General features: G+C 45.1%; 2 protein-coding genes and 1 non-coding gene across 21 annotated transcripts in view; 2 read left to right on the top strand and 1 right to left on the bottom strand.

Moving 5' to 3' along the window:
• PTCD3 (pentatricopeptide repeat domain 3) overlaps positions 1-20,830 on the top strand; it is a 32,538-nt gene extending 11,708 nt beyond the window's left edge. The window contains exons 5-24 of one of the 8 annotated variants that reach the window (XM_059659252.1): positions 323-391; positions 843-947; positions 3,600-3,723; positions 5,408-5,523; positions 6,563-6,633; positions 8,542-8,629; positions 9,298-9,358; positions 9,619-9,701; positions 10,343-10,487; positions 11,384-11,434; positions 13,800-13,889; positions 14,155-14,183; positions 15,250-15,356; positions 16,234-16,312; positions 16,407-16,497; positions 17,398-17,483; positions 17,887-18,035; positions 19,286-19,327; positions 19,758-19,916; positions 20,183-20,830. In XM_059659252.1, the coding sequence (XP_059515235.1) occupies positions 323-391; positions 843-947; positions 3,600-3,723; positions 5,408-5,523; positions 6,563-6,633; positions 8,542-8,629; positions 9,298-9,358; positions 9,619-9,701; positions 10,343-10,487; positions 11,384-11,434; positions 13,800-13,889; positions 14,155-14,183; positions 15,250-15,356; positions 16,234-16,312; positions 16,407-16,497; positions 17,398-17,483; positions 17,887-18,035; positions 19,286-19,327; positions 19,758-19,916; positions 20,183-20,267 (1,830 nt within the window). In that variant the 3' untranslated portion in view covers positions 20,268-20,830. Of the gene's footprint in view, positions 1-322; positions 392-842; positions 958-3,599; positions 3,724-5,407; positions 5,524-6,562; positions 6,634-8,541; positions 8,630-9,297; positions 9,359-9,618; positions 9,702-10,342; positions 10,488-11,374; positions 11,435-13,799; positions 13,890-14,154; positions 14,184-15,249; positions 15,357-16,233; positions 16,313-16,406; positions 16,498-17,397; positions 17,484-17,857; positions 18,036-19,285; positions 19,328-19,757; positions 19,917-20,182 lie in introns of those variants that run through there. The other 7 variants (XM_059659251.1, XM_059659254.1, XM_059659253.1 and 4 more) reach the window with 7 other exon arrangements.
• Positions 18,819-18,953, top strand: LOC132214114 (small nucleolar RNA SNORD94). Its single transcript, XR_009448207.1, has one exon. It is a non-coding gene; the product is annotated as a small nucleolar RNA SNORD94 (small nucleolar RNA).
• Positions 20,831-23,434: 2,604 nt separating the features above from the next.
• The window catches only part of IMMT (inner membrane mitochondrial protein), a 54,169-nt gene continuing 49,994 nt past the window's right edge, over positions 23,435-27,609 (bottom strand). For all 12 annotated transcript variants that reach the window (XM_059659235.1, XM_059659236.1, XM_059659238.1 and 9 more), the window contains 3 exons: positions 26,741-26,872; positions 25,271-25,400; positions 23,435-24,360 (listed from right to left, as the gene is read on the bottom strand). In XM_059659235.1, coding sequence (XP_059515218.1) covers positions 23,747-24,360; positions 25,271-25,400; positions 26,741-26,872 — 876 coding nt within the window. In that variant the 3' untranslated portion in view covers positions 23,435-23,746. The remainder of the gene's footprint in view (positions 24,361-25,270; positions 25,401-26,740; positions 26,873-27,609) is intronic.

Genomic DNA, 27,609 nt, shown 5'->3' with positions numbered 1-27,609 from the left:
GAGTTTAAAACAACAATACTCCCTTTTGAAAGCAGACTCAGATCTTAAGAAGCAGTTGTGGGGGTTTGAAGAATTGTTTGCTTTAATTGTGTGTAACTAGAACCATGTCTTACAGAGCTGAGAGACCATTAGTCCATTTCTCTCTCTTTCTCTACACACATACAGGCACACACACACGTACAAATACAAATCACATACATCTTACTGCACTGTTTTACATGTACAGTTGAATTTATTTTATTTTTGGACATCAGTGAAACTCACCAGGTCAGGTCCTCTTCATAAAAATGTAGCTAAAGAGCCTTCTGTCTCTTCTCCACAGGATACCACAGCTGTCCCGTACGCATTTCAAGATGATCCTTACCTCATACCAACCTCCTCTGTGGAATCGGTGAGTACTTACTTCCATGTGGTTTTTCGAGTATCATGTTCTGTCTTGCTGGTTTGGGTACAAGAGTGCATATATAATTTAACTTAGTTGTAAAAACCTAAATTGGTAAACTTTTTGAAGCCTTTACTACTTCATTAAAAACGTTTTAGAGATTAACTGGTTGGGGCGGGGTAATATTTAGGCCCTTTCACTCTGGAGCAATCCACTCAGTTGAATGCATTGTTTTTATGTGCCTTAGTATGTATGTAAGACATGGCATGAAATCATGTCACACTCAGCAGAGGTGGATGTGTATTGTGTAATATAACTTCTAATTGGGATTCTGTGTATTGATGCATTCCTTTTTAAGGGGGAGAATAATAAGTCTTACCAAGGATGTGACTTTGATCTCTTGAATCTAAATTGCATCTAAATATCAATTTATATCTGAGTTGTTTTTTTCTTTATATAGCGTTCATTTTTATTGGCAAAGAAGTCTGGGGAGAATGCAGCAAAGTTTATTATTAATTCACATCCCAAATATTTTCAGAAAGACATAGCTGAACCTCACATACCGGTAAGGAGAGGTAATTGCAATTTTCAGATAATACTATATAAATATGAATTTAACCAAGCTCTATGGCTAATATTTGAGGAACCATTTGAATGCCCTCAGTATATGGGGGGGGAAGTCTTTTAATGTGTAGTTATTTGTGCTCACAATACTATTTCTATATATTATTTTATTGATTTCAGAAAGGAAGGGAAAGGGAGAGAGAGAAACTTCAATGATGAGAAAGAATCATTGATTGGCGGCCTCCTGCACACCTCCTACTGGGAATGGCCTATAACCTGGGTGTGTGCCCTCTTGGTTCATGGGTCAATGCTCAACCACTGAGCCACACCAGCCAGGCAATACTAACTTTTCTTTTAGCCTATATGTATTTGCTCTTCTTTTTATTTTCCCAATTTGGCTTCTGATCTTTACCTCTGTGGTTGTTCGTTTTCAGTTTCCTTCAGTCGCTTTTCCATCCACTCCTTAAGCATTGCTGTCTTCGGTTTCCATGCTCAGTCATATTCTGTTTTTGTCTACACTCTTCTTGCTTCGAGCCTTATACTTTATTTGGCATTCTTGTATATCGGGCCTAGATCCCTCTACGTTGAACTCCAGGTTGTATTTCCAACTACCTCTTTGTTCTATAGTCATGAAGAGTGAGTATTTGTGCAGTACCTGTCTGCTGTATGTTAGACATTGTGCTTAGTGCTGTCAGTACAGTGGTGAGCAGAAATGTGCCTCTGCCCTCCTGTGTTTTTTAGTAGAACTATAACCTCAGATTCATCATGTCCAGAAGCATTCCCTCTGACGTCTCCATGCTTCTCAAAACACGCATACCCAAACAGAGCCCTCCTGCTTCTCAAGCCGCACTCTTAGAGACAGATTAGGAAGCCAGTGTGGTTGTGTAGGGAAAAGGCTGAAATCCTGGACTAAGATGCTGGCAGCTATGAACTGATCATTTGTTGGCTCACCCTTTCCCCTTTATATTTTTGACTAACAGTTACCCTTCCTATGCTTCGATCACTTTTGCTTGAAGCCTTCCATGGTCCCTTGCCTCTGTGGCGGGCAGCACTCTCACACCCCTGAGATCTCTTATGTTGTTTACCATTCACACTGTGTCATAATTATTTCCTTACTAGAGACCCAGTACATGAAATTTGTGCACTTGTGGGAAGGGTCCCTCAGCCCGGCCTGCACCCTCTCTCAGTCCGGGAGCCCTCGGGGGGTGTTCGACTGCTGGCTTAGGCCCACTTGCCATGGGGAGCGGGCCTAAGCCAGCAGTCAGACATCCTTAGCGCTGCCACGGAAGCGGGAGAGGCTCCCGCCACCGCCGCTGTGCTCACCAGCCTGTGCCCTGGTTCTGGCTGAGCAGCACTCACCCTGAGAGCGCACTGACCACCAGGGGACAGCTCCTACCTTGAGCATCTGCCCCCTAGTGGTCAGTGCCCATCATAGCAACTGGTCATTCCACCATCAGGCCAAAACCAACTCTCCAACATCCCTGAGGGGTCCTGGATTTTGAGAGGGCGCAGGCCATGCTGAGGGATCCCACTGGTGCACAATCGGGGCCAGGGAGGGATGTGGGAGGTTGGCCAGCTGGGGAGGGGCCACAGAAGGGCTCCAGGGCATGTCTGGCCTGTCTCGCTCAGTCCCGATTGGCTAGACCCCAGCAGCAAGCTAACCTACCGGTCAGAGCATCTGCCCCCTGGTGATCAGTGTGTGTCATAGAGACTGGTCGACTGCTCCCTGGTGGTCGGTGCACGTCATAGTGAGCAGTTGAGCGGCCTTAGCATATCATTAGCATATGCTTTGATTGGTTGAACAGATGACCGGATACTTAGCATATTAGGCTTTTATTACATAGTATTTGCTTTCTCGATTAGTTTGTGAGCACCTTGAGGGTAGAGAATGACTTTCATTTCTATATCCCCAATATCTGGTGGAAAGTAGTTAGCATTCAGTAAGTATTTGGATAAGTTACTGAGTGTGGTAAAAATCAGCATGCCCTGGTGATATTAAAAGCTTAAAAGAAAGCATCAAGGGTGAAAGGTTTCTGTACTTTGACACTTAACCAAGACTGGGAGGAAAGGCCTGGCTGTGGTGGCTCAGTGGATTAAGCATCGTCCCATGGAGAGATCTGGGTTCCATTTCGTCAGGGCACATGGCTGGGTTGCAGGCTCCATCCCCTGTAGGGGGGGCGTACAGGGGGTAGCCAATCAATGATCTCTCTCATCATTGATGTGTTTTTTTTCTCTCTCTCTCCCTCTCAATTCCTTTCTGAAATCAATGGAAACACCTATATTTTTTAAAAGGGTTGGGAGGAAAGGAGATAGGATGGCTTAGCAGGGAAAATAATAAGTTCAGCTTGTTGGAAAATTTAGTTCAAGTAGAATTCTTTGGATATGAATTAGATATTTATGTTGAGGTGCTTTTAAATATTTCTTCCCCAGCTAGTGGACAGCTAAATAGTCTTGTTTCCTGGACTGAAAAGGATTTTAAAGTTGTATTCCCGCAAAGACATTAATGTTAAAGTGATAAATACTATTTGGTGCATGAAATGTGAATTGGAACAGTGACATTTTACTTCGGTGTGTTGGTAATAGGAATGTTGCCCTACTCCATTGTCCTTTCACCGGCCCTGTTTGTAGTAATTTCAGTATCTTGCTTTCCTAGTGTTTGATGCCTGAGTGCTTTGAACCTCAGCTTGAAGATGTAAGTGAAGCTGCCCTAAAGGAGCGAATCAAGCTCAGAAAAGTCAAAGCTTCGGTGGACATGTTTGATCAGCTCTTGCAAGCAGGTGACTAAGTGCAATTAAAGCCCCCCTGGCAACAGCTGTGCGATCCCAGTAGTTGTGAGTAAAAGCTGCAGGGGTTACTGTGCTACTTGAGGGTATTGCTGCTTGGTGACACTGTTTATATTTTTAACTAGGGGCCCGGTGCATGAAATTCGTGCACTGGGGGGGGGGAGTGTCCCTCAGCCCAGCCTGCCCCCTCTCTCATACTGGGAGCCCTCAGGCGTAGCCCCCCATCACCCTCCGATCGCCTGATTGGCCCCTTGCCCAGGCCTGACGCCTCCGCCAGAGGTTTCAGGCTTGGACAGGGGACCCCCATCTCCCCCCGATCACTGGCTCTGGCCCCCGCCCAGGCCTGAGGCCTCTGGCCCAGGAATCATGCCTGGGCAGGGAACCCTCATCTCCCTCTGATCGCTTGCTCCACCCCCCGCCCAAGCCTGACGTCTCTGACCCAGGCTTCAGGTCTGGGCAAGGGGACCATCATATCCCCCCAATCCCCGGCTCCGCCCCCCGCCCAGGCCTGATGCCTCGGCCAGAGGAGTTGACCCTCATCACCCTCCGATCACCAATCACCGGATCGGCCCCTTGACCAGGCCTGAGGCCTTCGGCAGAGGTGTCAGGCCTGGGCAGGGGACCCCCAGCTTCCCGCGGTTGCAGGTTCCGCCCCTGCCCAGGCCTAACGCCTCTGGCCTAGGTGTCCGGCCCGGGCAGCGGGGACCCGCAGCTGCAGCGGCCCCGCGATCGTGGGCTCCGCTTTAGGCCCAGGCAAGGGACCCCTAGCTCCCGGGACTGCCAGCTTCCACCGTGCCCAGCTCCCATCGCTGGCTCCACCCCTACTTCCTGCTATCACTGGCCAGGGCGGCAAAGGCACCTGATTCTCCGATCATGGGTGGGGGGCAGGGCAAAGGCGGCCCCAGGGCCGCCTTTGCCCTGCCCCCCAGCTCTTAGCTCCCCCCTGGGTTTCCGATCACTGTCAGTGGCAGGGGGCTTCTTCCTGCTTTCCCTTTCGCCTCCCTGCATTGTGCCTACATATGCAAATTAACCGCCATCTTGTTGGCAGTTAACTGCCAATCTTAGTTGGCAGTTAATTTGCATATAGCCCTGATTAGCCAATGAAAAGGGTATCGTTGTACGCCAATTACCATTTTTCTCTTTTATTAGTGTAGATAGTTTAGTAAATAATATTTCAAGTTCTGCTTTAGCTTCATTTTAAAATTATAGGTGAGCGAGAGTTGCAGCTTTGTTAGTTTTGTGCACTTGTGATGTAGCACAGGTAGAGAATTAATGCTAGTATTTCTGGGCAAATATCCAGTGAGGGCCTGGATCCAAATGAATGGTTCCAAACCAAGTGGCAACAATTTAGAGTGTTCCGTTGGAAAATGGTAGTTAAAAACCATGAGATAGTTTCTCTGGGGATGTGAATACATAAAACAAGTGAGTACAGGGTCCAATTTCATCTTGTATCTTGATCTTTTAGTCAAACCATATGATTAGTAGGAATTATGTCCTTGTCTGAATAATCCCAGGTGTTCGAGTTGATGTGAAGTGTATCCATTGTTAACGTGGAGGATGATACTAAAATATGGCCAAGAAAGCCACAGCTTGTAGAAAAAGTGCAAATTTTTAATCTAATGGGCTTTAGTTCTTTGATGTTTCAAGATTTCTTTACCTTTTTCTCTTCTGCCCACAGGAACTACTGTATCTTTGGAAACAACTAATAGTCTCTTGGATTTACTGTGTTACTATGGTGACCAAGAGCCCTCTGCTTATTATAATTTTCAACAAAAGGAAAAGTCAGAAGAGTTGGTAATGGCTTTTGGCAATAATTTTCTAAGTTTCTTTTGGTAGTAACTCCTCAGTATAAGGTGGTTCTTGTGTTATGTGTTAGGATACTAGAGATTTGTTCTGAACTGTGGTGAGGTACAGTAGCTTTAATAAAAAGTGATGTGGAGGAAGGGAGAGATTTAAACAATTATTTTTACCCTTCCTTTCAAAATATTTTGACCTTGCCTACCACATGCAGGCAAAGCTTTGACCAAAAATGTTTGCAAACCCTTATATTATCACTTACAGTGACGGTGTGATATGTGGCAGACAGGGAAAGACCCCCTGCTCACAGCCCCCTCAAAAAATCCTACAGGAGTGGGCATGCTGTGCTGGGGGTACAGAGCATAAGTGGGAAAGTAGACTAGATAACAATGCATATTCCATTTTTATTAAAAAGTTCTCATATGCATAAGGAAAAATCAAATTAAGTGTTTTGGGATGATGGGACCCATGAGTGTTTTGGGGTGTCTTTTCCAATTTTTATCCACTAAATGTGGATTATTTATGTACAGAACTAGAGGCTGGGTGCACGAAATTTGTGCACTCTGGGTTGCGGGGGGTCCCTCAGCCCAGCCTGCACCCTCTTGCAGTCCGGGAGCCCTGTGAATGGATCGCCCCAAAGAGGTAGGCCCCGAAGTCCCGCCCACCCATCGCAGCCCACCAGTTGGTGGCCTGGGCCTCCCTCTTTGGAGCAATCACGGAACACCCCTCCCCCAACCCCCCGATTGATCACCCCGCCAGCCAATGGCCTGGGCCTCCCTCTGCGGGGCAATCATGGGGTGCTGTCCCTTGTGTTAAAGGCCAGCTTTACTTTTCATCTGTAAATGGGCTGATTTATGCTTAATAAATTCACATTTCTTAATAAACATTTACTGGGTTTCTTCCTCACCTTCTGCTGGATCGGTATTTCCTTTGTTTTCTGGTTTCCTTTGCCTTCCTGATTTTGGGTAGTCTAACGAGGAGAATGCTTTTGGTTGTCATCTTTTGATTTATTTTTGTCGATGATTGTTCATTTCAGGAAGAGGCCACAGAGGAAAATACCGAGAAATCTAAGAAAAGGGCTGGCCATCAGTTTGGAGTTACTTGGAGGTATGTTGCACATCAGTGGAATTTTATCTTACAGTTTTCTTTGAGGCATGTTTCCATCACCCCTGAAGAAGGTACAATCCTTTAATGTTCTAGCATATAGTTTCCTCTTAGTGGGCAATATAAATGTCCCAAGTGGCATTCACGTGTGTGTGAATCTATTTTCATAAGATCTTTACCTCTAACCAAAAGCACCATGTCCACACTCGGTTTTCCCCCCACTTAACTCATGTAACTTGCTCCGCGTATGGTTCCTTTGGTAGTTCATCAGTTGTTGGTTGTACCTTACAACGTAGACCTCAGTTCTGAAAGATAAGGTATTTTGTGTGCATAAGAACACACATATACCAGAATGTAGTTTAGTACTTCCAAACAAAAGGTGAATAACATTTAACTAACATTTGAGAGTTTAAATTAACTGAATAGAAGTGTCTAAATAGCCATGGCCGGTGTGGCTCAATTGGTTGGAACCTCATCCTGTGCATCAAAGGGTTGCCGGTTCAATTTCTGGGCAGGGCACATACCAAGATTGCAGGCTCGAACCCCGGTAGGGGGTTTGCAGGAGGCAGCCTATCAAGGTTCTCTCACATCGATGCTTCTCTCTTCCCCTCCCTGCCCCTCTCTCTAAATATCAATAAAAAATTCTTTAAAAAAAAGAAGTGTTTAAATAAAAGAACGGTATTTTATGTGAATGTCTAGAGAAGGAAAGCTACCATTAATGTCTAAAATCTCCTTTGAAGTGATAAGTAGAATCACTGATTAAATTTCTTCAGTAGATTTTAATAATTTTATATAGTAAAGAGTTTGGAATGCCATTCTGGCTCAACTTCTGGTTCTTTGTGATTTCTAAGACATATTGTAAGAGGGAGAATTGAGGTACAGCTTAGTTTGTATAATATGGTACCTTTTTTATTTTTATATTTTTAAGAAAGGAGAGTCGCCGAAACCGGTTTGGCTCAGTGGATGGAGCGTAGGCCTGCGGACTGAAGGGTCCCAGGTTCTATTCCGGTCAAGGGCATGTACCTGGGTTGCGGGCACATCCCCAGTGGGAGATGTGCAGGAGGCAGCTGATCGATGTTCTCTCTCATCGATGTTTCTAACTATCTCTCTCCCTTCCTCTCTGTAAAAAATCAATAAAAATATATTTAAAAAAAAAAAAAAAGAAAGGAGAGTCGATACAGTGGGTAGAACATGACATGTACATGTACAATAAAATGACTGAAAGGGTTCAGGAAAAACTGCTTGTTTGTGGTTGCCTCGGGGAAATTGTATCTAATGAAGGATGACGGGGAACATTCACTGTGGCCCCCTTACAGGTTGCCTTTTACCTTGAGTATACAGTCATATGCCACTTGACAGTGGGAAACACTTACAATTAGATGATTTCATCCTTGTGTGGACGATAGGGTGACTTTCTCACACGAGCCTCAATGGTGCAGCCCCTCCTGTGATTGCATGTGCTGACCCCACTAGCAGCGAGCGTGGTAGCTTGTTCACTCCAGCACCACCTCAAACACAGGAGTAGTGCACATGCTAGGATATCTCTAGGTGATAGGATGTTTTCAGCTCTGTTATAATCTTTTAAGATGACTCTCATATATGTGGTCTGTTGCTAACCAAAATGTCATGCAGCACATGACTGTATATTACTTATTCACAAACATTCCTTTTCAGTCCTGGTTCTGCCATTTAACTGCAAAACCTTGGACAACTTAAGGTCTTTGAGCCTCAGTTTTTCTCATTTTCAAAATGATGAAAACCATTTCTCTCTCTCTGGGTGACAAGAATTATTTGAAATTATATGCGTAAAGTGCTTGCACAGTGTCTGGAACATTGTAAACTCTCAATAGATTGTGGTAGATGTTTGCTTTTCCTTTCTCCCTTGTTTCACACTCACTCTCTTATACCTAGAGCAAAAAACAATGCTGAGAGAATCTTCGCCTTAATGCCAGAGAAAAATGCACATTCCTACTGCACAATGATTCGAGGAATGGTGAAGGTAATATTTGTTTTATTTGTTTATTTTTTGTTCATCATCACCTGAGGATATTTCTTCCATTGCTTTTCAGATAGAGTAGAAAGGAGGAAGGGAGGGAGGGGAAGAGAGAGAGAAACATTGATGTGAGAGAGACAGATGGATCGGCTGCCTCCCACACGCTCCCTCCCAGATTAGGGGCTGGAAACAAATCCACAACCCAGGTACGTGCCCTTGACTTGGAATTGAACCCATGACCCTGCCGTGTGCAGTCTGATGCTCTAACTACTGAACATGCCAGCCAAGGCTGTGTTTATATTTTTATCTTAATTTCCACTCAATCGGTTCCTCAGTCTCAGAACTATAGACAACTGGGCCAGACTGTCAGGTGTGGGGCCTGTCCAGTGCTTTGTCATAGGGTGCTTTGTTGCTCCCTGGCCTCCACTGCACGCCAGGGTACATCCTCGCCTCGCCTCACTAGTGACAGCCCAGAACATCTGCAGTGCTGGGATGTGACCTGGGAAAGAGATTGCCCCTTGCCAAGAGCCACTGCACTAGCATGAGCTTTATGAGATCTAGAGCCTCGTCTGTGTTGTTCGCTGCTGTGTTCCCAAACCTCAGGCCAGGAGACTTGCAAATATTTCTTGAATGAATGCATTTGATGAAGCTTAATTTTTTTTTCCCTCTTCCAGCACCGAGCTCCTGTGCAGGCACTAAACTTGTATGCCGAATTATTAAACAACAGACTCCATGGTCAGTGTTTGGCAAATTCTCCTCTCCTTTGCTTCTCTCAAGAATCTGTAAAATCTTTGGGTCTTGATCCGTTATGTCATTTTTAATCTTTTCCTGTGATATTGATGCTTGAAACAGGAGTAGAAAGCCAGGAAAGAGTAGTTTTCTACTTTTGTGGACACGTCATAATGAACCAGGAGCCACCCATGCATGATCAGTTTGCCTTAAATTGAGTGATTTAGGGTTAATCTTCACCCCCAATTTTTTTTTTTCTTTTACAGCTGATGTAAACACCTTCAATTCATTGATTGAAGCAACAGCAGTGATGAATGAGAAATTTGATGAGAAGTGGAATAATATGTTGGTAAGGAGGAACCCTTGTGTCTGTACATAGGCCTGAAATATCTACAAATACGTGGGATGGAGACAGCATTCATTGAGCATCTTCATGGCAGTTGTCACTGGACTCTCAGGGGGTGGCTCCTTGTTCACGCCTTCTGGCAACCCTGCTACCTGTCACCTGTGTCTGACAGTGAGAGGGAAGTTACTTTGTCCAGCGCATACAGCTAGAATTCAGGAAGACCAGGTTCCTTTAGTCATTTATTTCCTGTAATAGGTTTTTTATTACAGTAATAACGTATATTATCTGAAAAATTATTATCAAGTTTAATAAAAGTGAAATTGCTGGATTGAGTAGAAACATGTTTTATACCATACAACTCACTTACAAAAGGAAAAATGCACAGTCCAATTTTTAGTCTACTTTTTTGCTTGAGTCTCAGATTTCCTGGGCAGAGGGCTAAAGACAGTTGGACACCTTGATCAGGTGGAGGTGGGGTGACTGACACTGTTCCTACTCACTGATAGGTAATTCTTAAATTAGGGATATAGTAACCTGCTTTAGATATAGTCAGAGAGCCAAGTTCTTTTTTAGTATATAATATTTCTTTATTGGACAAGTTATCTACCAGGCTTAAAAAAAATACTTGCTTTTAATTCAACTAGGAGCTGTTGAAACAAATGGTTGCACAGAAGGTGAAACCAAATCTACAGACTTTTAATACCATTCTGAAATGTCTTCGAAGATTTTATGCATTTGGAAAATCGCCAGCCTTGCAGACCTTACGTGAAATGAAAGCCATCGGAATAGGTGAGGATGCGTCCTAGTGACCAAGATAGTGCTGACAAGAAGCTTCAGGTTCACACAAGCAAAAAGGAAACTGTTCTTTTTTCCATTTAATAACATGTAGGGATTTCCCTATCCACCTGGCGCAGGTAGTATGCATTGACATGTCGGGAGTGCCCGTATTGTCTCCATGTTCCTTATAGCAGACTACAGCATTCTTTTAGTATTTCAGGTACTTTTTTAGGGGAGAAATGTTCGCTTACAGTTAGCGAGTTTTAAATTCCAGGACATTTTCTAGCACGAGTAGGTGTTTGAACCTGTGTGCTAACGTGCTGTATAACTTTCTGCAATTACTTTATTGAAGGTTGTTTTGGGAGTCCATTCACATTGGTATGCTTTAGTGTTCTTTTTTTCTTATTATTTATTTTTTATTGATTTCAGAGAGGAAGGGAGAGGGAGTGAGAGGTAGAAACATCAATGATGAAAGAGAATCATTGATCGGCTGCCTCCTGCATGCCCGCTGGGGATTGAGCTCACAACCTGGGCATGTGCCCTGACCAGATATCGAACTGTGACCTCCTGGTTCTTAGGTCGATGCTCAACCACTGAGCCACACCAGCGGGCTGCTTTAGTGTTCTTAAGTGAAGGATCATAATACACAAGCACATTGGGTAGAACATTTAGTAATAGGTGTCTGGGCTCTTTAAAAGTGATCAATCTTTATGATACCTCTCCACCTTTTCCTTAATCAGATTTGCTGGGAAATGTCTTTGTTCAAAGGAATAGAAATGTATCATCTTTTATTTAAATACCAACATCAATGTGTTTTTAGTTCATTATACCTCAGTAAGCTATATTTTGGATAGCTGTAGTTGGTTGACATATTTCTTTTTTTTTTTTCTATGCACCTGAAATTGGAGAACCCTCACTTGCAACATATCACTATATTATTCAGCTGTTTTATCAACATGGTATGTATGACATTATGTTACATTAATTTATGTAGAAAATTGATCCAGCATACTTAAGTTTATGTGGTTAATTGTTGAAGACTTTCTTCATGCATGTGAATTAAGAATAGAAAATTCACATATTAATCTACAGTCTGAACTAAAATTCTTGAAGGTAGTATCCTTCTTTGGGATGAAATGTAAAAGGAAGGGGTCAGTAAATGTGCTCACAGTGCTGGTGTACAATTAGAAATGATCAGAAGGTACTTTAGTTGGGAGTATCTCTTGCTCTCCAGTGTAATAGCCACTACTACATGTGGCTATTTAATTAAAATTAAATCAGATTTAACATTCCATTGTTGCTGAGCATTAGTGCTCAGTAGCCACGTGTGACTGCTGACTAGTTTGTCCAGTGATACAGATGCAGACCATTTCCATCCTTGCAGGAAGTTGTGGGACTGTGCTGCCCACAGTAACCTTGATCATATTTTGAAGTCTTTTGTGGGAGACTCCTGAGGCTCCATTTGCCACCTACTTTTATATTTATTTATTTATTTATTTATTTAAAAGTCTGTCTTAAAGCGGGTCATGATGGGTGATAGCTTCCTTGACAAAGGTCAATCTTTTTTTTTAATTTTTTTAAAATATATTTTATTGATTTTTTACAGAGAGGAAGGGAGAGGGATAGCGAGAAACATCGATCAGCGGGGGGTGTGCCCATAACCAAGGTACATACCCTTGACTGGAATTGAACCTGAGACCCTTCAGTCCACAGGCCGATGCTCTATCCACTAAGCCAAACCGGTTAGGGCATGCCACCTACTTTTAGGTCAGCCAGTCCCTGTTGGGAGCTGTGGCCTGTTGAATGGACTTTGGAGCAAGGCACACCTGAGTTGAAATTTCACCTCCAGCATTTACCAGCTCTGTCTAAAGGCCCTGGATACCTTCCTTTTGTGATACCATCAGGTGTAATGACTAAATAAATTGTGCTCATTGTCTATTCCCAGGCTTGGGGGCACATAGTAAGCACTACGTCTGTTGGTTCTTATTCATTTGCCCCAACTTGAGAAAGAACCTGGGTTCAGAAGTTATCATTCTAGTCGTCTCCTGCAATAGATTTTATATATAAAAACAGAAGAACTTCATTGTCTGTATTTTGGAGGGCTAATTTTTTTAGAATATATTTTTATTCTAGATTTCAGAGAGGAAGGGAGAGAGAGATGGAAACATCAATGATGAGAATCTTTGATTGGCTGCCTCCTGCACACCCCCTACTGGGGATCAAGCCCACAACCCGGATCTGTGCCCTTGACTGGAATTGAACCTAGGACCCTTCAGTCCCCAGGCTGACACTCTATCCACTGAGCCAAACCAGCTAGGGCTAGAGGGGTAATTTAACAAAATCTGCATCCTCACCTATAAAGAAGTTTGATATATTTTAGGGTGGAGGGAACGGGTAACTGACTTTATATTGGAAATAGGTATCTTCTAAAATTTCACTCAACCTTGGTGACAGTGTAGTGGACTGACCCTAGAGCCTCTCCCTTCCTCAGTACCATCACACATTCCCTGGTCCAGTTGCTCACCAAGGTCAGTGGTACTGATGCTTCCTAAGCAACACCCATGACCTTGGGGTAGGTTGAAGGCGGGGTGTCAGGTTGTCTTCTTTTTCCCCCCGTGTGTCTTATGTATGTAAATTGGCTGCCTGCAGTAACAGTTTCTAGGAATTGACCCACAGGAGAAAGCTTAAAATAATGAAGAAATAATAAAATATATTATCACCTAATGTGTAAAGTACTTAGCTTGCTAGTAAATGGAAACATGCTTGAGGGAATTTAAAAAATACATCTGTGCTGTCATTAAAACTGTGATCACTTGCATGTGAATAAGGTAAGGAAGGAAATGTGGTTAGAGTGTGATATATTGGAATATTGCACCTGTAGTATTTTCTGACCTATTAATACTCAGGTCGTGTGATTTTAAAGATCTGCCCACATCCATTCATTGTAGTTTTCTTTTTCTTGGACTTGTCAGCCTGATTATATCTAAAAGGAACACAAAACGATGACTCGCAAAAGCCATGTTTGTTTTCTAAGTATGTGCTCTTGGTGAGGGTGTGTGTGTGTCCATCTGTCTCCACCTCAGTGAACATTAAGCTGTGATTGTTCATTGAAGTGGAGACCGACAGAAGGGAAATGTCTCCATCAGGAGCACATGGACAAAGACCTGTGACTGTCCCAGGCCTGATGGACGTTCCACTCTGTGGGCACTTTTGTTCCTGTAGCAGCAGGTGCCCCGGCCAACCTGGTGCTCAGTGTCCTGCGCTTGGCTGATGGTGCAGGAAGTAGACTCATGTTAAAAACCCATTTGCTTTCTTGTTCTGCAGAAAACCCTCCGAAAGGCTCCTCCCTCGTGATCTATGACATCATGAACGAAATCGTGGGGAAGAAGTTCTCGCCACAGGACCCGGATGATGGTATGTCCAAGAGCTTGTTTTCTGACTGTGGGATCAGAGGCCTTTTGGTGGGACGGGGTTTCATTGAGCTCAGTCATGTTTGGGTGGTTGTTCAGAGAAAGCCACAATGTGTGTACACTTCGCTGTGTGCTCCCTCCCCACTTGTGTTTTTATTCCTTCGGGTTTATCTTATACATTGCTGGTATTGTTGCCACGATTTTTATGAATGACTTGAAAATATATTTTATCTAGCGTAACCAAGGCTCTTCTGAATTTTGATTTTCAGATATGTTTTTTCAGTCAGCCATGAAAGTTGTAAGTACCATTTGTTGTTTAACTGTTGTTTAACTTTTTCTTTTAATCCATTCCCTAAATTCATCTGTGATTGGCGTGGGTGGGGGAGGCCTCTACCTGATTTTTTTGCTTCCTGACTTGATGTCTATTTAAAAAAAATGTTTTTATTCATTTCAGAGAGGAATGGGGAGGGAAAAAGGAATAGAAACATCAATAATAAGCGAGAATCATTAACCAGCTGCCTCCTGTATGCCCCCTACTGGGGCTCGAGCCCACAACCCAGACATGTGCCCTTGACTAGAATTGAACCATGACCTCCTGGTTCATGGGTCAACGCTCTACTGTTAAGCCACACCTGCTAGGCCTGTTGATGTCTTTGGCTCTTCTTTTTCTAAAATCTGTACTAAATCACATTATATCTCTACCCTTTGTTTATTGTATTCTTAGTTTTTGTCTTTTTTCATACCTTCATTCAGATAAGGTTTTAGAGTATTTCTTATTTGCCTGTGGTAACATCTTACGTTGATGCTGGTTGTTATTAAATCATTTTTCCATTTTATCCTGCTAATACAGGAAAAAGTTCAGGCAGCTTCAGAATCAGTAGCATGTCCTGTTCCCTGAGGAGCATTGCTTCACAGTTTAGTGTGTCCTTCCAGGTTTTCCCCCGTATGCAGAGAGCACACACGGGCACATTTCCATGGTGCTGTGTTTGTTCATAGGAGGGAAGGACCAGTTTACTTAACTCTCCTGTGCTGGGTTTACAGTCATTTCATGGGTTTTTGCTTGTACAGTGTTGCTGACTGAGCACCCCATCTGTCGCTCATGGGACCTAGTGTTTTCATAGGATTGATTTCTAAAGATACAGTTACTAGGTCAAAATCATTTTGCTTTAAATTTTATAGAACTTGGGGGTTGGTTTAGGGATCCCCTTCCCCCAATTTCTTTTATCTCATTTGGTGTCAACCAGTAATATGTTGAATCAGCATAAATGTTCCCACGAGTAACTATACTTTTTTTATATATAATGAGCAGATGTTTGGCTGCTAACAATCTCTAAGAGTGATGCTTATTACCTACAAATTTTCAGTGCTCCTTTCTCAAAGATCTAGAACTTGCTTACCAAGTACATGGCCTTTTAAACACTGGAGACAACCGGAAATTCATTGGACCCGATCATCGGCGAAACTTCTATTAGTAAGTGTGTTGATCTGCATCCTTTGGCATTGATGGAGCACCTTCGTGCAACCTTTAGGTGAACCTGCGAGTGGAAGGCTGGTGGTGGCCCTCCCTGTACATCTCTGATTTCAGGCAGCACGGCCCTTCTCAACAGTACATGTTGGTGGAGCACTGGGAAGTTTAAACAGTGGTAAAGCTGGTTTGCTGCACTGAGTTCCTTTGTAACATTAAACACATTCTTTATCCCGTATGCCCTCCTAGTTTATATTTTTTAACTTATAGCAGTGAAGGTCCCTAAAGATTTCATCAGTCTTTTTTTTCTGTCAACCTCACCAGAGGATATTTTTATTGATTTGAGAGAGGGAGGAAAACATTGATCTGAAAGAAACATCGATCAGTTGTCTGCCGTAGGGCCCCAACTGGGAATCGAACCCACAGCCTTTTGGTGTATGGGATAACGCTCCAACTAACTGAGCCACCCGGCCAGGGCACAATAAGAGTTCTTAAATGGATTTTCTTCTAGACAGATAAAAACAAGAACTTAAGGAATTAGCTTGTTGCTAGGTGTGTGATGATTGTCTTCTGTATGCCCAAATCCACTCTTCACACTGAATCTTTAAAGTGAATACGATTCTGTCTGCTCCCTATGGGCCTCAGAGTATGAGAGGAGGCTGTCGTAAAGGGCCAGTGGGGGTAAGAGGTACTCATTGGGAAGGCCAGACAGCACCGTCAGCACCTCCTGGTTTAGCGTGGGCCCATGTTACTTGAAGTTTTTTGTAATTTGTCAATTGTTTGTAAATTCTGTGTCACACATTCTCATACAACTATGCTGGAATTTAATCATTCCACTCTTGTTAGGAGTTTTAGACTAAACATACTTTCTCCTTCATTGCAGTTCCAAGTTCTTCAATTTGCTGTGTCTCATGGAACAAATTGATGTCACCTTGCAATGGTATAAGGACCTGGTACCCTCCGTAAGATGATTTCTTATCATGCGTCATTTTATGTCTTTTTTGTCATCTTTGCTGATTCATATTTTTTGAATGTATGTGTATTTCTCCTCACCAGGTCTTCTTCCCCCATTCCCAGACACTGATGGATCTGCTCCAAGCACTGGATGTGGCCAACAGGCTGGACATGGTTCCTCAGGTTTGGAAAGGTCCGTTCAGCTGTGTGTCCAGACCTGTCGCACGTCCTTGTCCTGCACTTTGATTAACAAACATGTTAAGATTGTTAGGGATGGAAACTTCCATTTTGGACTAAATTGAACATATTAGTTGTTTTATTTCAAGATCACTTGCTTATGTCGCATATCAAATTGCATGAGTGAAAATATATTTTAAATGGCCTAAATTAGTTCCTAGCGACAGGAAAAGGCTAGGCTTTATGTGCCTGTTGTGTGGTACGACAAAGGGAAGATTAGAATCCATGCTAATTATGTAGCGCACCCTAAAAGCAAGTGCAGGTTTCAAACCCCAGGGGCTGTCCCTTGCTACTGTCTTTTCATCACTGGGTCGCTTGCTAGGCAGACAGTGATACTCAAGTTTCTAGGAAACAGCCCAGACTCCGTGTGTGGGAGAGAGGGGGTTGTGGGAGCAGGGAGCGGGTTGTGTATGAACTGGCTGAAGATGATGCTGATCATAAAGTAAGTTTTTTATCTGCCTCAAGTTTCCATGTCTGAGACATTGAGGCTATAGCCCTGCCCTCCTACTTCATAAACCTGCACTAATGCTTCTAAAAGGTCACTGGCAATTCTGAAATGCAGTAAAACAGGATCTTTCCATTTAGAGCTGGTGCAGCTCAGGTGTAGTGTGCCTGCTATGGTAACACTATGCCGGGAGCAGCTGGCTTTCGCTGCTCTTTATCCATTGTTAACACAGACCAGCTGCTAGTTTTCTGCATTTCTTTCCTGAAATAAACCTGGAATAGATCATGTCAGCAGCTTAAATTTACCCACTGAAAGTAGGGGTGACGGCTGACAGTAGGTAAAGGTCCGCCGGAGAGGACTGGCTGTACATGATGGTGATCACTTCCCACTGCGTTCCTTTTTTGTTTCAAGATAGTAAAGAATATGGTCACACTTTCCGCAGCGACCTGAAAGAGGAGATTCTGATGCTGATGGCCAGGGATCCGCAGCCAGCAGAGGTAGGTGTGTGCCCGTGTCATGTCAGCATTGGATGTGCTAACAGTCTGTCCTCTGACACTGAGGGCCTGGAGGGGTGCCTTCCCTGGCTCCATCTGACGCATCCCGCCGTCCGCACCCAGCTGTGAATTACACACCATTTCTATAAGCCACTCATTCCTGTCGTCCAGAGCCAGCAACGTGAAAGTGGCTTCTTCCTTTCTGGGCAGTAGCAGCTGGCATGAAAATGAATGAATGTCTAGAACGAAGGCTTTATTTTTCCATGTTACTTGTGTGCTACGGATGTGATGGGTTCAAATGGCTGGTGCATTGCTCATTGCTCAGGCACTCTTCTTGGTCCTGTGGAGTCTCTTGAACTTAGTTCTCATCAAACCAGTTAGCAGTTCTGACTGTGCAGCCTTCCAGCTACAGGAGGCGTTCGCTGACTGTGCCGCGGACATCAAGTCTACTTTCGAAAGTCAGGATGCCAGGCAGATGGCCCCGCAATGGCCAGCCAACGCTCTCAACTGCACAGCTGTCCTCTTCCTCCGGGCCGGCAGGACCCAGGACGCCTGGTGAGTCCAGTCCCACGCGTGTCAGCCAGCAGCACTGCACTTGCATCTCAGAGGACATTGACCCTGGTCAGGAGAGTCTCAGATGTGGCTGTATGATGTATCATTTATCAGGAGTCAAATGGGTTTTCTATGGGAACTTGCAGAAAAACTGAAAAGCAAAGTTTTGGAAGGAGACTTCTCACTCTATGTGATAAAGAGAGGACAGGGGGCTAATTTTCTTTCCATTATGACCTTTCTGTCTGGGCAAGTAAGTCACTTGTCTGTCCACTTCCGTAAAGTGACGAATGGATTGTATTTTTGAAAGTGTTTTGGGCATTTGGTTTATTCAAGTATTTGGCTTGTGGGTGCTCGCCCACCACCCAGCTTAAAATGGACTGGGATTTCAGGACAGTGGTGTTTACCCGAATGTATTAAACATGCCTTGACCAGAGCCCGCCTTTGCTCTGTGCCACACTAATGTCAGTGTTTGTGCTTGGAGACCTTCTGCGGAGGAGTCAGCAGAAGAATCCTATGTAGGGGTCATCCTGTTTGGATGTGAATGTTAGTTCTGAGAGTTGGTGAGGGGCATACTGTGTGCACTGCTTCAGCACATGGAAGGAACTTAATGTGAACACTCAGTTGTCAGTTCAGATGGCTGTTCACCATCTCCAGGAAAACCCGGGGAAGGCCTGCTGCCTCCACGGTCTTAGGACCGCGGATCACACACATGACCTGCGATGCTGTTGGCCAGACACTGACACTCAAATCTGTGCCCTCAGGCAGGTTGAGACACTTGCTATGAATCAGGCTGTGATGATTGGCGCAGGGGTACGGACCTCAGCTGAGTTATGGGAGCTGAGTGTACGTGTTTCTCCTCCGTCCTGCATGTGGCAGTGCGGTGGCGAGCACGTACATGAGACATGCCTCGATCTGAGCCTGCTCTTCATACGTCACTTTATAATACATGGACTCTTACTGGATGGCAAGAGAGGAAAGAGGTCACATGCTAGTGCACCCTGTCTTCTAGCTGCCTAGAGACACACCCCAGCAGTTCTCTCCAGCAACATTCAGACTGACTGTGAAACTTGTCAGGTACACACATGAGGTTTGGAAGGAGGCCTTGGAAGCACCTGAATGTGAACAGACAGGGCCGGAGCCATGGAGCTCACAGATGTGCGCCTGCAGAGCTTCCCCTGCAGGTGGGAGGACAGCTCATCGCAGGACTGCCTTCAGTCCCTCAGCCTTCATGGCCTTTCCCTTCTCTCCAACAGGAAAATGCTGGGGCTGTTCAGGAAGCATAATAAGATCCCTCGGTAAGTTGAAGGTAACAGGCCTGCCTGCCTGCCTGGGTACGTCTTTAAATGGGCTGAACTCTTCCCGTGGGATGATGGGCATTTCTTCACGTACCTCAGCTGGACCTCAGCCGCAGCAGTTGGGCGCTCTGCTGATAGGCAAGCAAATGGACAGTCGCTCTCACCCTCCAGGCAGGCGCGGGTTTATTGCCGGTGATCAGTAGTCACAGCACTGGGGCTACACTGACCAGACCCCTAGGAAGGGCACAGTGAGCCTGTTCGTTTTCTCTTTGGCCTTTTAGCATGAGACTTCATGCAACTCTGCCTCCAAAGCTCTAGCTGAGGATTTTATGATTGTACTTTCTAAGATGCTAGATTCTGCACATACAGCTGTGAGTGGGGTGGTTAGGCTTCAGTTGAGGAATGTTGACATCCTGCCTTTGCTTTGCAGAAGCGAGCTGCTGAATGAGTTTATGGACAGTGCGAAAGCATCCAACAGCCCTGCCCAGGCCATTGAGATAGTGCAGCTGGCGAGTGCCTTCAGCTTGCCTGTTTGTGAGGACCTCACCCAGAGAGTGATGGCTGACTTTGCACTCAGCCAGGAGCAAAAGTAAGTGGCTACTGTGTTGTTCCCATGAGGGAAAATTATCGGAATGGAGCCTACCGTTCACATGTGTATAGCTCTCTACCCTCTTGGTTTCCTTTCTTTGCAAAGTGTCAGCAAGCGATTTAACAATAGTTTCAGTGTTGTACGGGTTAGGGGGACCTGGAGATTTGGCTGTAGGACCCTTTTCCTTTGCTAATACCGTTTCGTGAAGCAGCAGAATTCCCGGCCCCAAGACTGAGCTGCAGTGTAACTCGTTTATTTCCTTACAGGGAAGCCCTGGGACACCTGCCTGCCTGTGACAGCGATAGTGACAGCAGCAGTGACAGCGACAGTGACATCAGTGGAGGCAAATAAAAGTGGGCCAGTCAAGAAGCTGTGGCCTAGCATGGGATGTCAACATTTTACCAGGATATGAAATAAACCAGAATATAGGTTTGGTGAACTTTGAAATACAGTTGCTACAACACTAACCTATTTGAAGGTTATAGTCCTCATTTGATAGCAAAGCGTCCATTCAAGGTTATGGTTTAAACAGAAGCAGCAGCAGCGCTACCATTTTCAGTTCTTTGGATCCACATTGTGAGGTGCCTAGCTCCTGATCGCAGCATCTCTGCACCCCTGTGGGGCCTGCCTGCCGACCTCACACTGCTTCATTGGTGTGGTTTATTTGCCTGTTCTGAACTTGAGCTTCTGTCAGCTGATGCTGTGACGCTGGTATTTCCTTATCTTAGAGGTGTCTAAAGGAGGTCTGCCTACAATTACATCACTTTTGCTACTACGTTAATAATATCCCAATTTCAGGGATATTTATGTGAGGGGAACTGTACATCTTAGAATCGATTAAATGACAATGGCAAGAGTTTAGGCTGCACAACTGGGAAAATGAAGGCTGTAAATAAATAACCAATGTGTATGTGTTTCCATCATCCTATCCTATCTAATAAAAGAGAAACATGGTAATTAGCGTACGACCACTACCCTTCCCATTGGCTTGGCTAATCAGGGCGATATGCAAATTAACTGCCAGCCAAGATGGCGGCAGGCAGCCAGGCAGCTTGAAACTAACATGAGGCTTGCTTCCTTCAGTGACGAGGAAACCAACGTTCCCCGCCTGCCTTGCCGGCCTCTGAGCCTGCAGTTTGAAACATTGTAACAAATATAGAAGCTAAACAAAACCCCAGAAACCTGCTTTCAGCGAGCCCGGGATCTCAGAGCTGGAGTTATACATTGTTTCGATTATAGAACCAAAACAAACCAGATACCTGCTTTCAGCAGCGGAGGTCTAAGAGCTGGAGCCTCAGAGCTAAAGCTGGCCCAGAATAAAAAGAAAAAAAGGAGCGGCTGGGAGCTTCCGTCACCCGCCAGCCTGAAAACAGCCCTCAGCCCCTCACCCAGACTGGCCAGGCACCCCAGTGGGGACCCCCATCCTGATCCAGGACACCCTTCAGGGCAAACCAGCCGGCCCCCACCCGTGCACCAGGCCTCTATCCTATATAGTAAAAGGGTAATATGCCTCCCAGCACCGGGATCAGCGTGACAGGGGGCAGCACCCAAACCCCCTGATCGCCCTGTGGCTCTGTGTGACGGGGCGGGGCCACAACCTCCATATCTGCCCTGCTCTGTTCATGACAGGGGAAGGCGCCCCAACCCCCTGATCAGCCCTGCTCTATGCCTGATAGGGGGGAGCTCCGCAACCCCGATTGCCCAGCAGCTCTGTGTGTGACAGGCTACAGTGCCCCAACCCCGATCGGCCCTGCTGTGTGTGTGACAGGGTGCAGCGCCCCAACCTCCTCCCCCCCCCCCCCCCCCGCCACGATCCCTGCTCTATGTGTGATGGCATAGAGCCATAACCTCCCCATCGGCCCTGCCCTGAGTGTGACAGGGCGGTGCCCCAACCCCCCAATCGGCCCTACCCTGAGTGTGACTGAGGGTGACATCACAACCTCCCAATCTGCCCTGCTCTGTGCATGACAGGGTGGCGCCCCAACTCCCCAATCGGCCCTGCTCTGAGCCCAACCGTGGGCTGCACCTAGGGATTGGGCCTGCCCTCTGCCACCCGGGAGCTGGCCTAAGCCAGCAGGTTGTTATCTCCCGAGGGGTCCCAGACTGCGAGAGGGAACAGGCTGGGCTGAGGGACCCCCCTCCCCCCCGAGTGCACAAATTTTTGTGCCCCGGGCCTCTAGTTGTTATATAAGCCTTTGCCAGTCTTCCCCAGGACGGGGCTGGCACAAGTGTTCCATCTCCCCCTTTCTCTCTTGTCCTCGTTTTGTCTGCGGGCACCTTAAGCTGTGCTGTAATCACAATGTCTAAAAGCGTTTGTCCTGCCCTAGCCAGTTTGGCTCGGTGAATGGAGCGTCAGCCTGCAGACCAAAGGATCCCACGTTCGATTCTGGTCAAGGGCACATGCCTGGGTTGTGGGCTCAGTCCATTTCATCATTGATGTTTCTCTCTGAAGTAAGTGAATGAATGAATGAATGGGCTTGTCCTGACAAGTGGATAGAAATGTCTTGACATGATTGTGTTGCTGTAATCAAGTTAGGCTCGCCACTACTTCTAGCACCTGTCTCTTACCATCATAACTTTGAAATGTGGAAGCTGACATGAACTTGAGGCTTGAAGAAGTGTGCTTACCTTCACAAGGGATTCTCTCCTTCAGGCTGCTTTGCTCACCTGGCTCCCAGATGCACTGAGGCCACCCCTGGAGTTCTTGCAGGTGAGCAACTCATGCTTACCCTCCAGGACTGCTATTCATGGGCACTGCACTGTATTCCTGTCTGATCCCTTCCACCATCCTCACTAGGCAGGAGCCATTCCTGTCCTCAGAAACATAAGCATTGGTTCGTGTTTTCTCCTAGAATGTCAGTTTAAGACATCTGATTGAGGGACAAGGGGGTGGGGGTTTCAGTAAGCTGCTTATGCATTCATGTGCATTGTGTCATTAGCTCCTTGACACATTAAAGCAAATGAGTGGAAGGACAGATTGGGCAGATTAGCCTTTTGATCTTGCTTTGCAACTCCAAGAATCTGGCTACCTGGAAGCTTCTGCTGACTCAGCCCCTTTCCCCTTGGTTCTTAGGCACTTACAAATGCCTCTCAGCCAAATACTAAGTGGTACACTGTGTGTGTTGGGTCCCAAAATAATATACAACTTTCCTGTGATACCAATCAAAAAGTCTGGGATATGTACTACAGGATGTCCCCCCAAAATGTATACAGTTTGAACAATTATAAAGTGTTTATTAACATATGGTTCATTTTCAAAATTATCAGCTATTAAACATGCATACATTTTAGGGGGGCACCCTAAATTTCTAGTGCCTTTTAATCACTAGAACGATCTACCTCTAAATATATTTGGCATTTTGGCTTTTACATCACTTGGGTTTGACCAGCAGGAATGAGTTTACCGCCAAGAACCCTTGCATTTCGGAGAGTGCACAGGACTTCCTACCTCTGCTGTTGCTGCTTCCCAAAGAAATTTCTATATACACAGGCTAGAAATGATACTTTTTGAAAAGAGATAAGCTACCAGTTTTCATCTGTTTTATTCAGTTTGCTCCAGGGGCAAAATCAATAATAATAGGGATCACAAACATCATTTTGATTGGCTCACAGCCTGATCAGTAAAACCTGAAAAACAGAAAATGTTGCACAAGTTGCAAAGAAAGTACTCCTGGAGTTCACTGACATGATAGCAAGTGGAAATACTATAAATGCCACAGGTGTTAACATTAGAACAGCATTTGTAACTGCCCCTTTCTAGACAATTCTGGGCCCCTGCTGCTAACCCTCCATGTATTACTGTTGACTTCCTCTGACAAAACTTCTCGGCCTTACTCCTGCTGCACTCGAGTGGTTCCTATTCCTACAGCGCTGGCGTATGCTGTCAGGATGTCCACTATCTGTTTAGTCTCTAGAGTCATCCGGGCTTCCTTCAGCCAGTCCTGCGCCACTCGTCTGGACTCCCCTTTCAGTTGATTGACAAACTTCGCCGCCAGCTCCAGGTCACCATGCTCAATGCAATAGGAGGCGTATGACAGTAACTTAAAAGTGTTTATATCCTCAGGGGAGAGCTCCACAGGCGGCTTCAGTTGCTGAGGCGGGAATAGGAGCAGGGACTGCAAGTAGGAGAGGAAGTATTGGTATAAGCTATTTCTGGTTTCGTCAATCATTGCTACCCTCCGGGCCAGCTTTTGGACAGCATAGAAACGGGCTCTAAGGGTCTCTTCACTGTACACCCCACGGGTCAGGGACTCGGGAGGGATCGCTGCGGTTAAAGCTTGGGCAAATTCACTATCAGAACAGGTGGCTTTGATGGCCTCGACAGCACTACCCAGCGGGACCGTGGGCAGTTCTGCAGACGCCGTCTTCATGCTGTACTTGAGCGCCTCCACCGACAGCCAGAGTTGGTGGGCTTTTCTGGCCTCCTCTTCGGCAGCTGCATGACCTATAAAGAAAACAAAGGCAAAGAAAAACATTTTTCTTTCCACTCGACTAACATCCTCTTCATACATCCAGAGAAATGATGTGCCTTCAATAAGCTGAATCCACACATGGGACGAGGGGGCACAGAGCCTCCTCCAACCCACCCACCACTTATTTCTGAGTGTTCCTTCCTGGCTGGCCTCTTCAGGGGAGGCAACAAGCCACGACAACTTGGTGAGGACTGGCCCTGGAGAAAACTGAGATATACGTGCACAAGCACAACCTGGTCTCCTTTCTGTGACATCCAGGACAGTGCTGACATCTAATTCAGATGTTTATCTGTAAAAATGTGTGAGAAGGAAACATTTAAATTAGGCTAAGACTTATGCTAAGGCCACCAAAAACCTCCCAAAAAGGGATGGAAGACTTCAAATATACTTAATGGACTATTCTTCTGACAAAAAACTTCCATAACACCCCAAAGAAACCCGTTTTACCAACATCTTCATTGTGAAGATTTCCTTTTCAATGTGGTATGTGGAGGCCTCAGCATAACCACTGTCCATTTGGTGGGTGGAAGCAGCACATCACCACGACCAGAGACACTAACAGGGCTGGAGGCAGTCAGCACAGCCTAGAGACAAGCACGTGACCACACTGACCTTTTTCTCCATCAGGACACGTGACATAACCAAAGCCTGTTGGGTGAACTGCCTCGTAAATGGTGAGCTCATGTCTGTCAACTTACTTAGGTTTAATTTTTAGATTCTTTTAAATTTCCTCTCAGTTTACTCTATGTTCCAAATTTACCAAATCGGGCTTATTTTCTAACAAATGAATAAAGTTTATTACAGTGAATTCATCTGTATGCCCTCATGTTGATACACACATTCCACTATCCTCATAACGATCTAAGAGGCCCAAGGACTCACTCTGAACGGCCTGTTCGATTCCTCTCAGTCTGGCATAGGCAGTGTTTATATCCAGAGTAAAGTTGTCAACTTGCTCCTGACTGAGCCGACGGAACTCTAATTCTTGTTCGGCAAGTTTTTCCGACAGGTCCTAAGTAAAACAAACAGCGTGCAGAAGCATTGGGTTAGGTTAGGGTCAGTGCATGTCACTCACTGGGACACTAAAGTCTTCCAGCAACTGCTTATCTCCAAAAGCAAAGAGAGCTTTTCAAGTATCAACATAGTTGTCATGAAAACGCCTACATTATGTATTTGAACTTTATACAAATTTACTAGTGGAAGCCAACATTAGAGGAGGCAGACTAGAAGAAAGAGGCTATGAAAATGAGAAAATAGAAAGTAATTGTACTGCCACACAAATATAATAAATTGTATTCAATATCCTCTATATTATAAAGGACTTGTGGAGTAGAAACTAATTATGATTAAAGGTATCCTAGTGATTTCCAAATTTAACCTTTCTGGGAGGTTTCCTAAAATATAAAAATCTAGGAACTGCCACACAATCACAGGGGTTTATGGGGATGAAGCAGGGTCAATTCCCCCAGGGTCCTACTTACTTTCTAAAAACAAGTATCACAACCAGATGTCCCTTTTGTCTGACGACTGGTTCTGCCTGATGGTCTGCCTTGAGCACCACTGCATCCTAGCATATAGCAGGCACTGCCTGGCACGGGGCTGGCACTCATAAATATTTAGGCACTGGCTGAATGGATTCATTGTCAAGTACTAGTATCTGCATTCATAAAGCCACATGTACTAACCCTCCTTAAAGCTTTGAAGGTTCCAAATGACAGGACAGATATAAAACACATGTGATTAATAACATAAAGGTACACCTTTATGTAAAAAGGAGCAGTCGTGCAATATACAAAAGCCCCACTCCAAGGCTAGGTACCATTAGCAATCCTCCCCATCTTCCATATCCCCAGAGGGAATGCCATTCAAAGCACGTTGAAAGGAAAGGAGAGCCCCAGCCGGGTGGCTCAGTTGGTTGTCGTGTTGTGCCATACACCAAAAGGCTGCAGGTTCGATCCTATCAGGAGGCAACCGACTGATGTTTCTCTCTCAACCCCTCCTTCCTCTCTCAAATCAATAAACATATCCTCAGGTGAGGATTAAAAATATATAAATGGTCCAGCCGGTGTGGGTCAGTGGTTGAGTGTCAGCCTATGAACCAGGAGGTCACAGTTCAATTCCCTGTCAGGGCACATGCCTGGGTTGCAGGCTCGATCCCCGGTAGGGGGCATGTAGGGGGCAGCCAATCAATGTTCTCACTCATCATTGATGTTTCTCTCTCTCCCCCTTCTCCCTTCCTTTCTGAAATCAATAAAATTATATTTAAAATATATACATACATAGGTAAATAAAGGAGAGATCGCTATGAACGGCATGGGGAAGGGGAGTCAATGTTTTACAAGAGGTCCTCACCTGTTCAAATTCTTGTTTCAGTTCCTGTTCCTGCACCTTGAGCACATCTTGTAAGTGATCAGTGTGGGCAGCAGTCTGTCGGCGGAGCTGGGTTCTCATTTCATTCTCCATGGCATCTCTGACTTCCTCTACCTGCGAAACCAAACTAATGATTAGTCCCCAGTTCTCCACTTATGCTCTTAGGAGAAGAGAAGACTAGTCATCACGGTGACAGAGCCTCCATGTCCTGGTCCCCTGTGATGTGCCACACAAGCCTACACATCTTTACTTCTACCTCTTCTCTGAGTCAGAAAGCTGAACGTTGAAAGGCACCTCAAACAAGGTCACACAGTTGTGGCAGAAATCTAATTTCAAACAGTAGTTTCTCTGGCTCCAAGTTTGTGTTTCTTCCATATCACCAGGCTGCCTCCTATACAAAGCAAACTGTCATTTCCCGAATCACACCCCCACCTTGAGAATGAACAAATCCCAGATCATAGGGAAAAAGTCACTACAGAGACTTGGGATCAAACACAGCCTCACTACAACCATGTGTGTGACCCTAGCGAAATGATGTATCTTCTCAAGTCTTCACTTTCTCATCTGTGAATAATAATGCCCACTGTGAAAAACTGGTAAGAAAATATCTGGCAGTTGCTGAACATGCTTTTAAACAAAGAAAACTGCTCTGAAAGTGCTTATTTTCTATTACTTTAGATTCAATGTGGGCCAAATCAAACCAAACTATGAAAAGACCTGTCTAACAATTAGCCCTGTGTCATATTACAAGTTATTTAATGCTGATTACCTACAATTCATTAACTGGCTTATTCTCAGAAACAATATAATTAATAAGTGAATCCATTTAGTTAGTGCATAAATATTTATGG

The sequence above is a fragment of the Myotis daubentonii genome, chromosome 12, assembly GCF_963259705.1.
Source record: "Myotis daubentonii chromosome 12, mMyoDau2.1, whole genome shotgun sequence".
Lineage (NCBI taxonomy): Eukaryota > Metazoa > Chordata > Mammalia > Chiroptera > Vespertilionidae > Myotis > Myotis daubentonii.
This window is presented reverse-complemented; position numbering and strand designations above follow the sequence as displayed.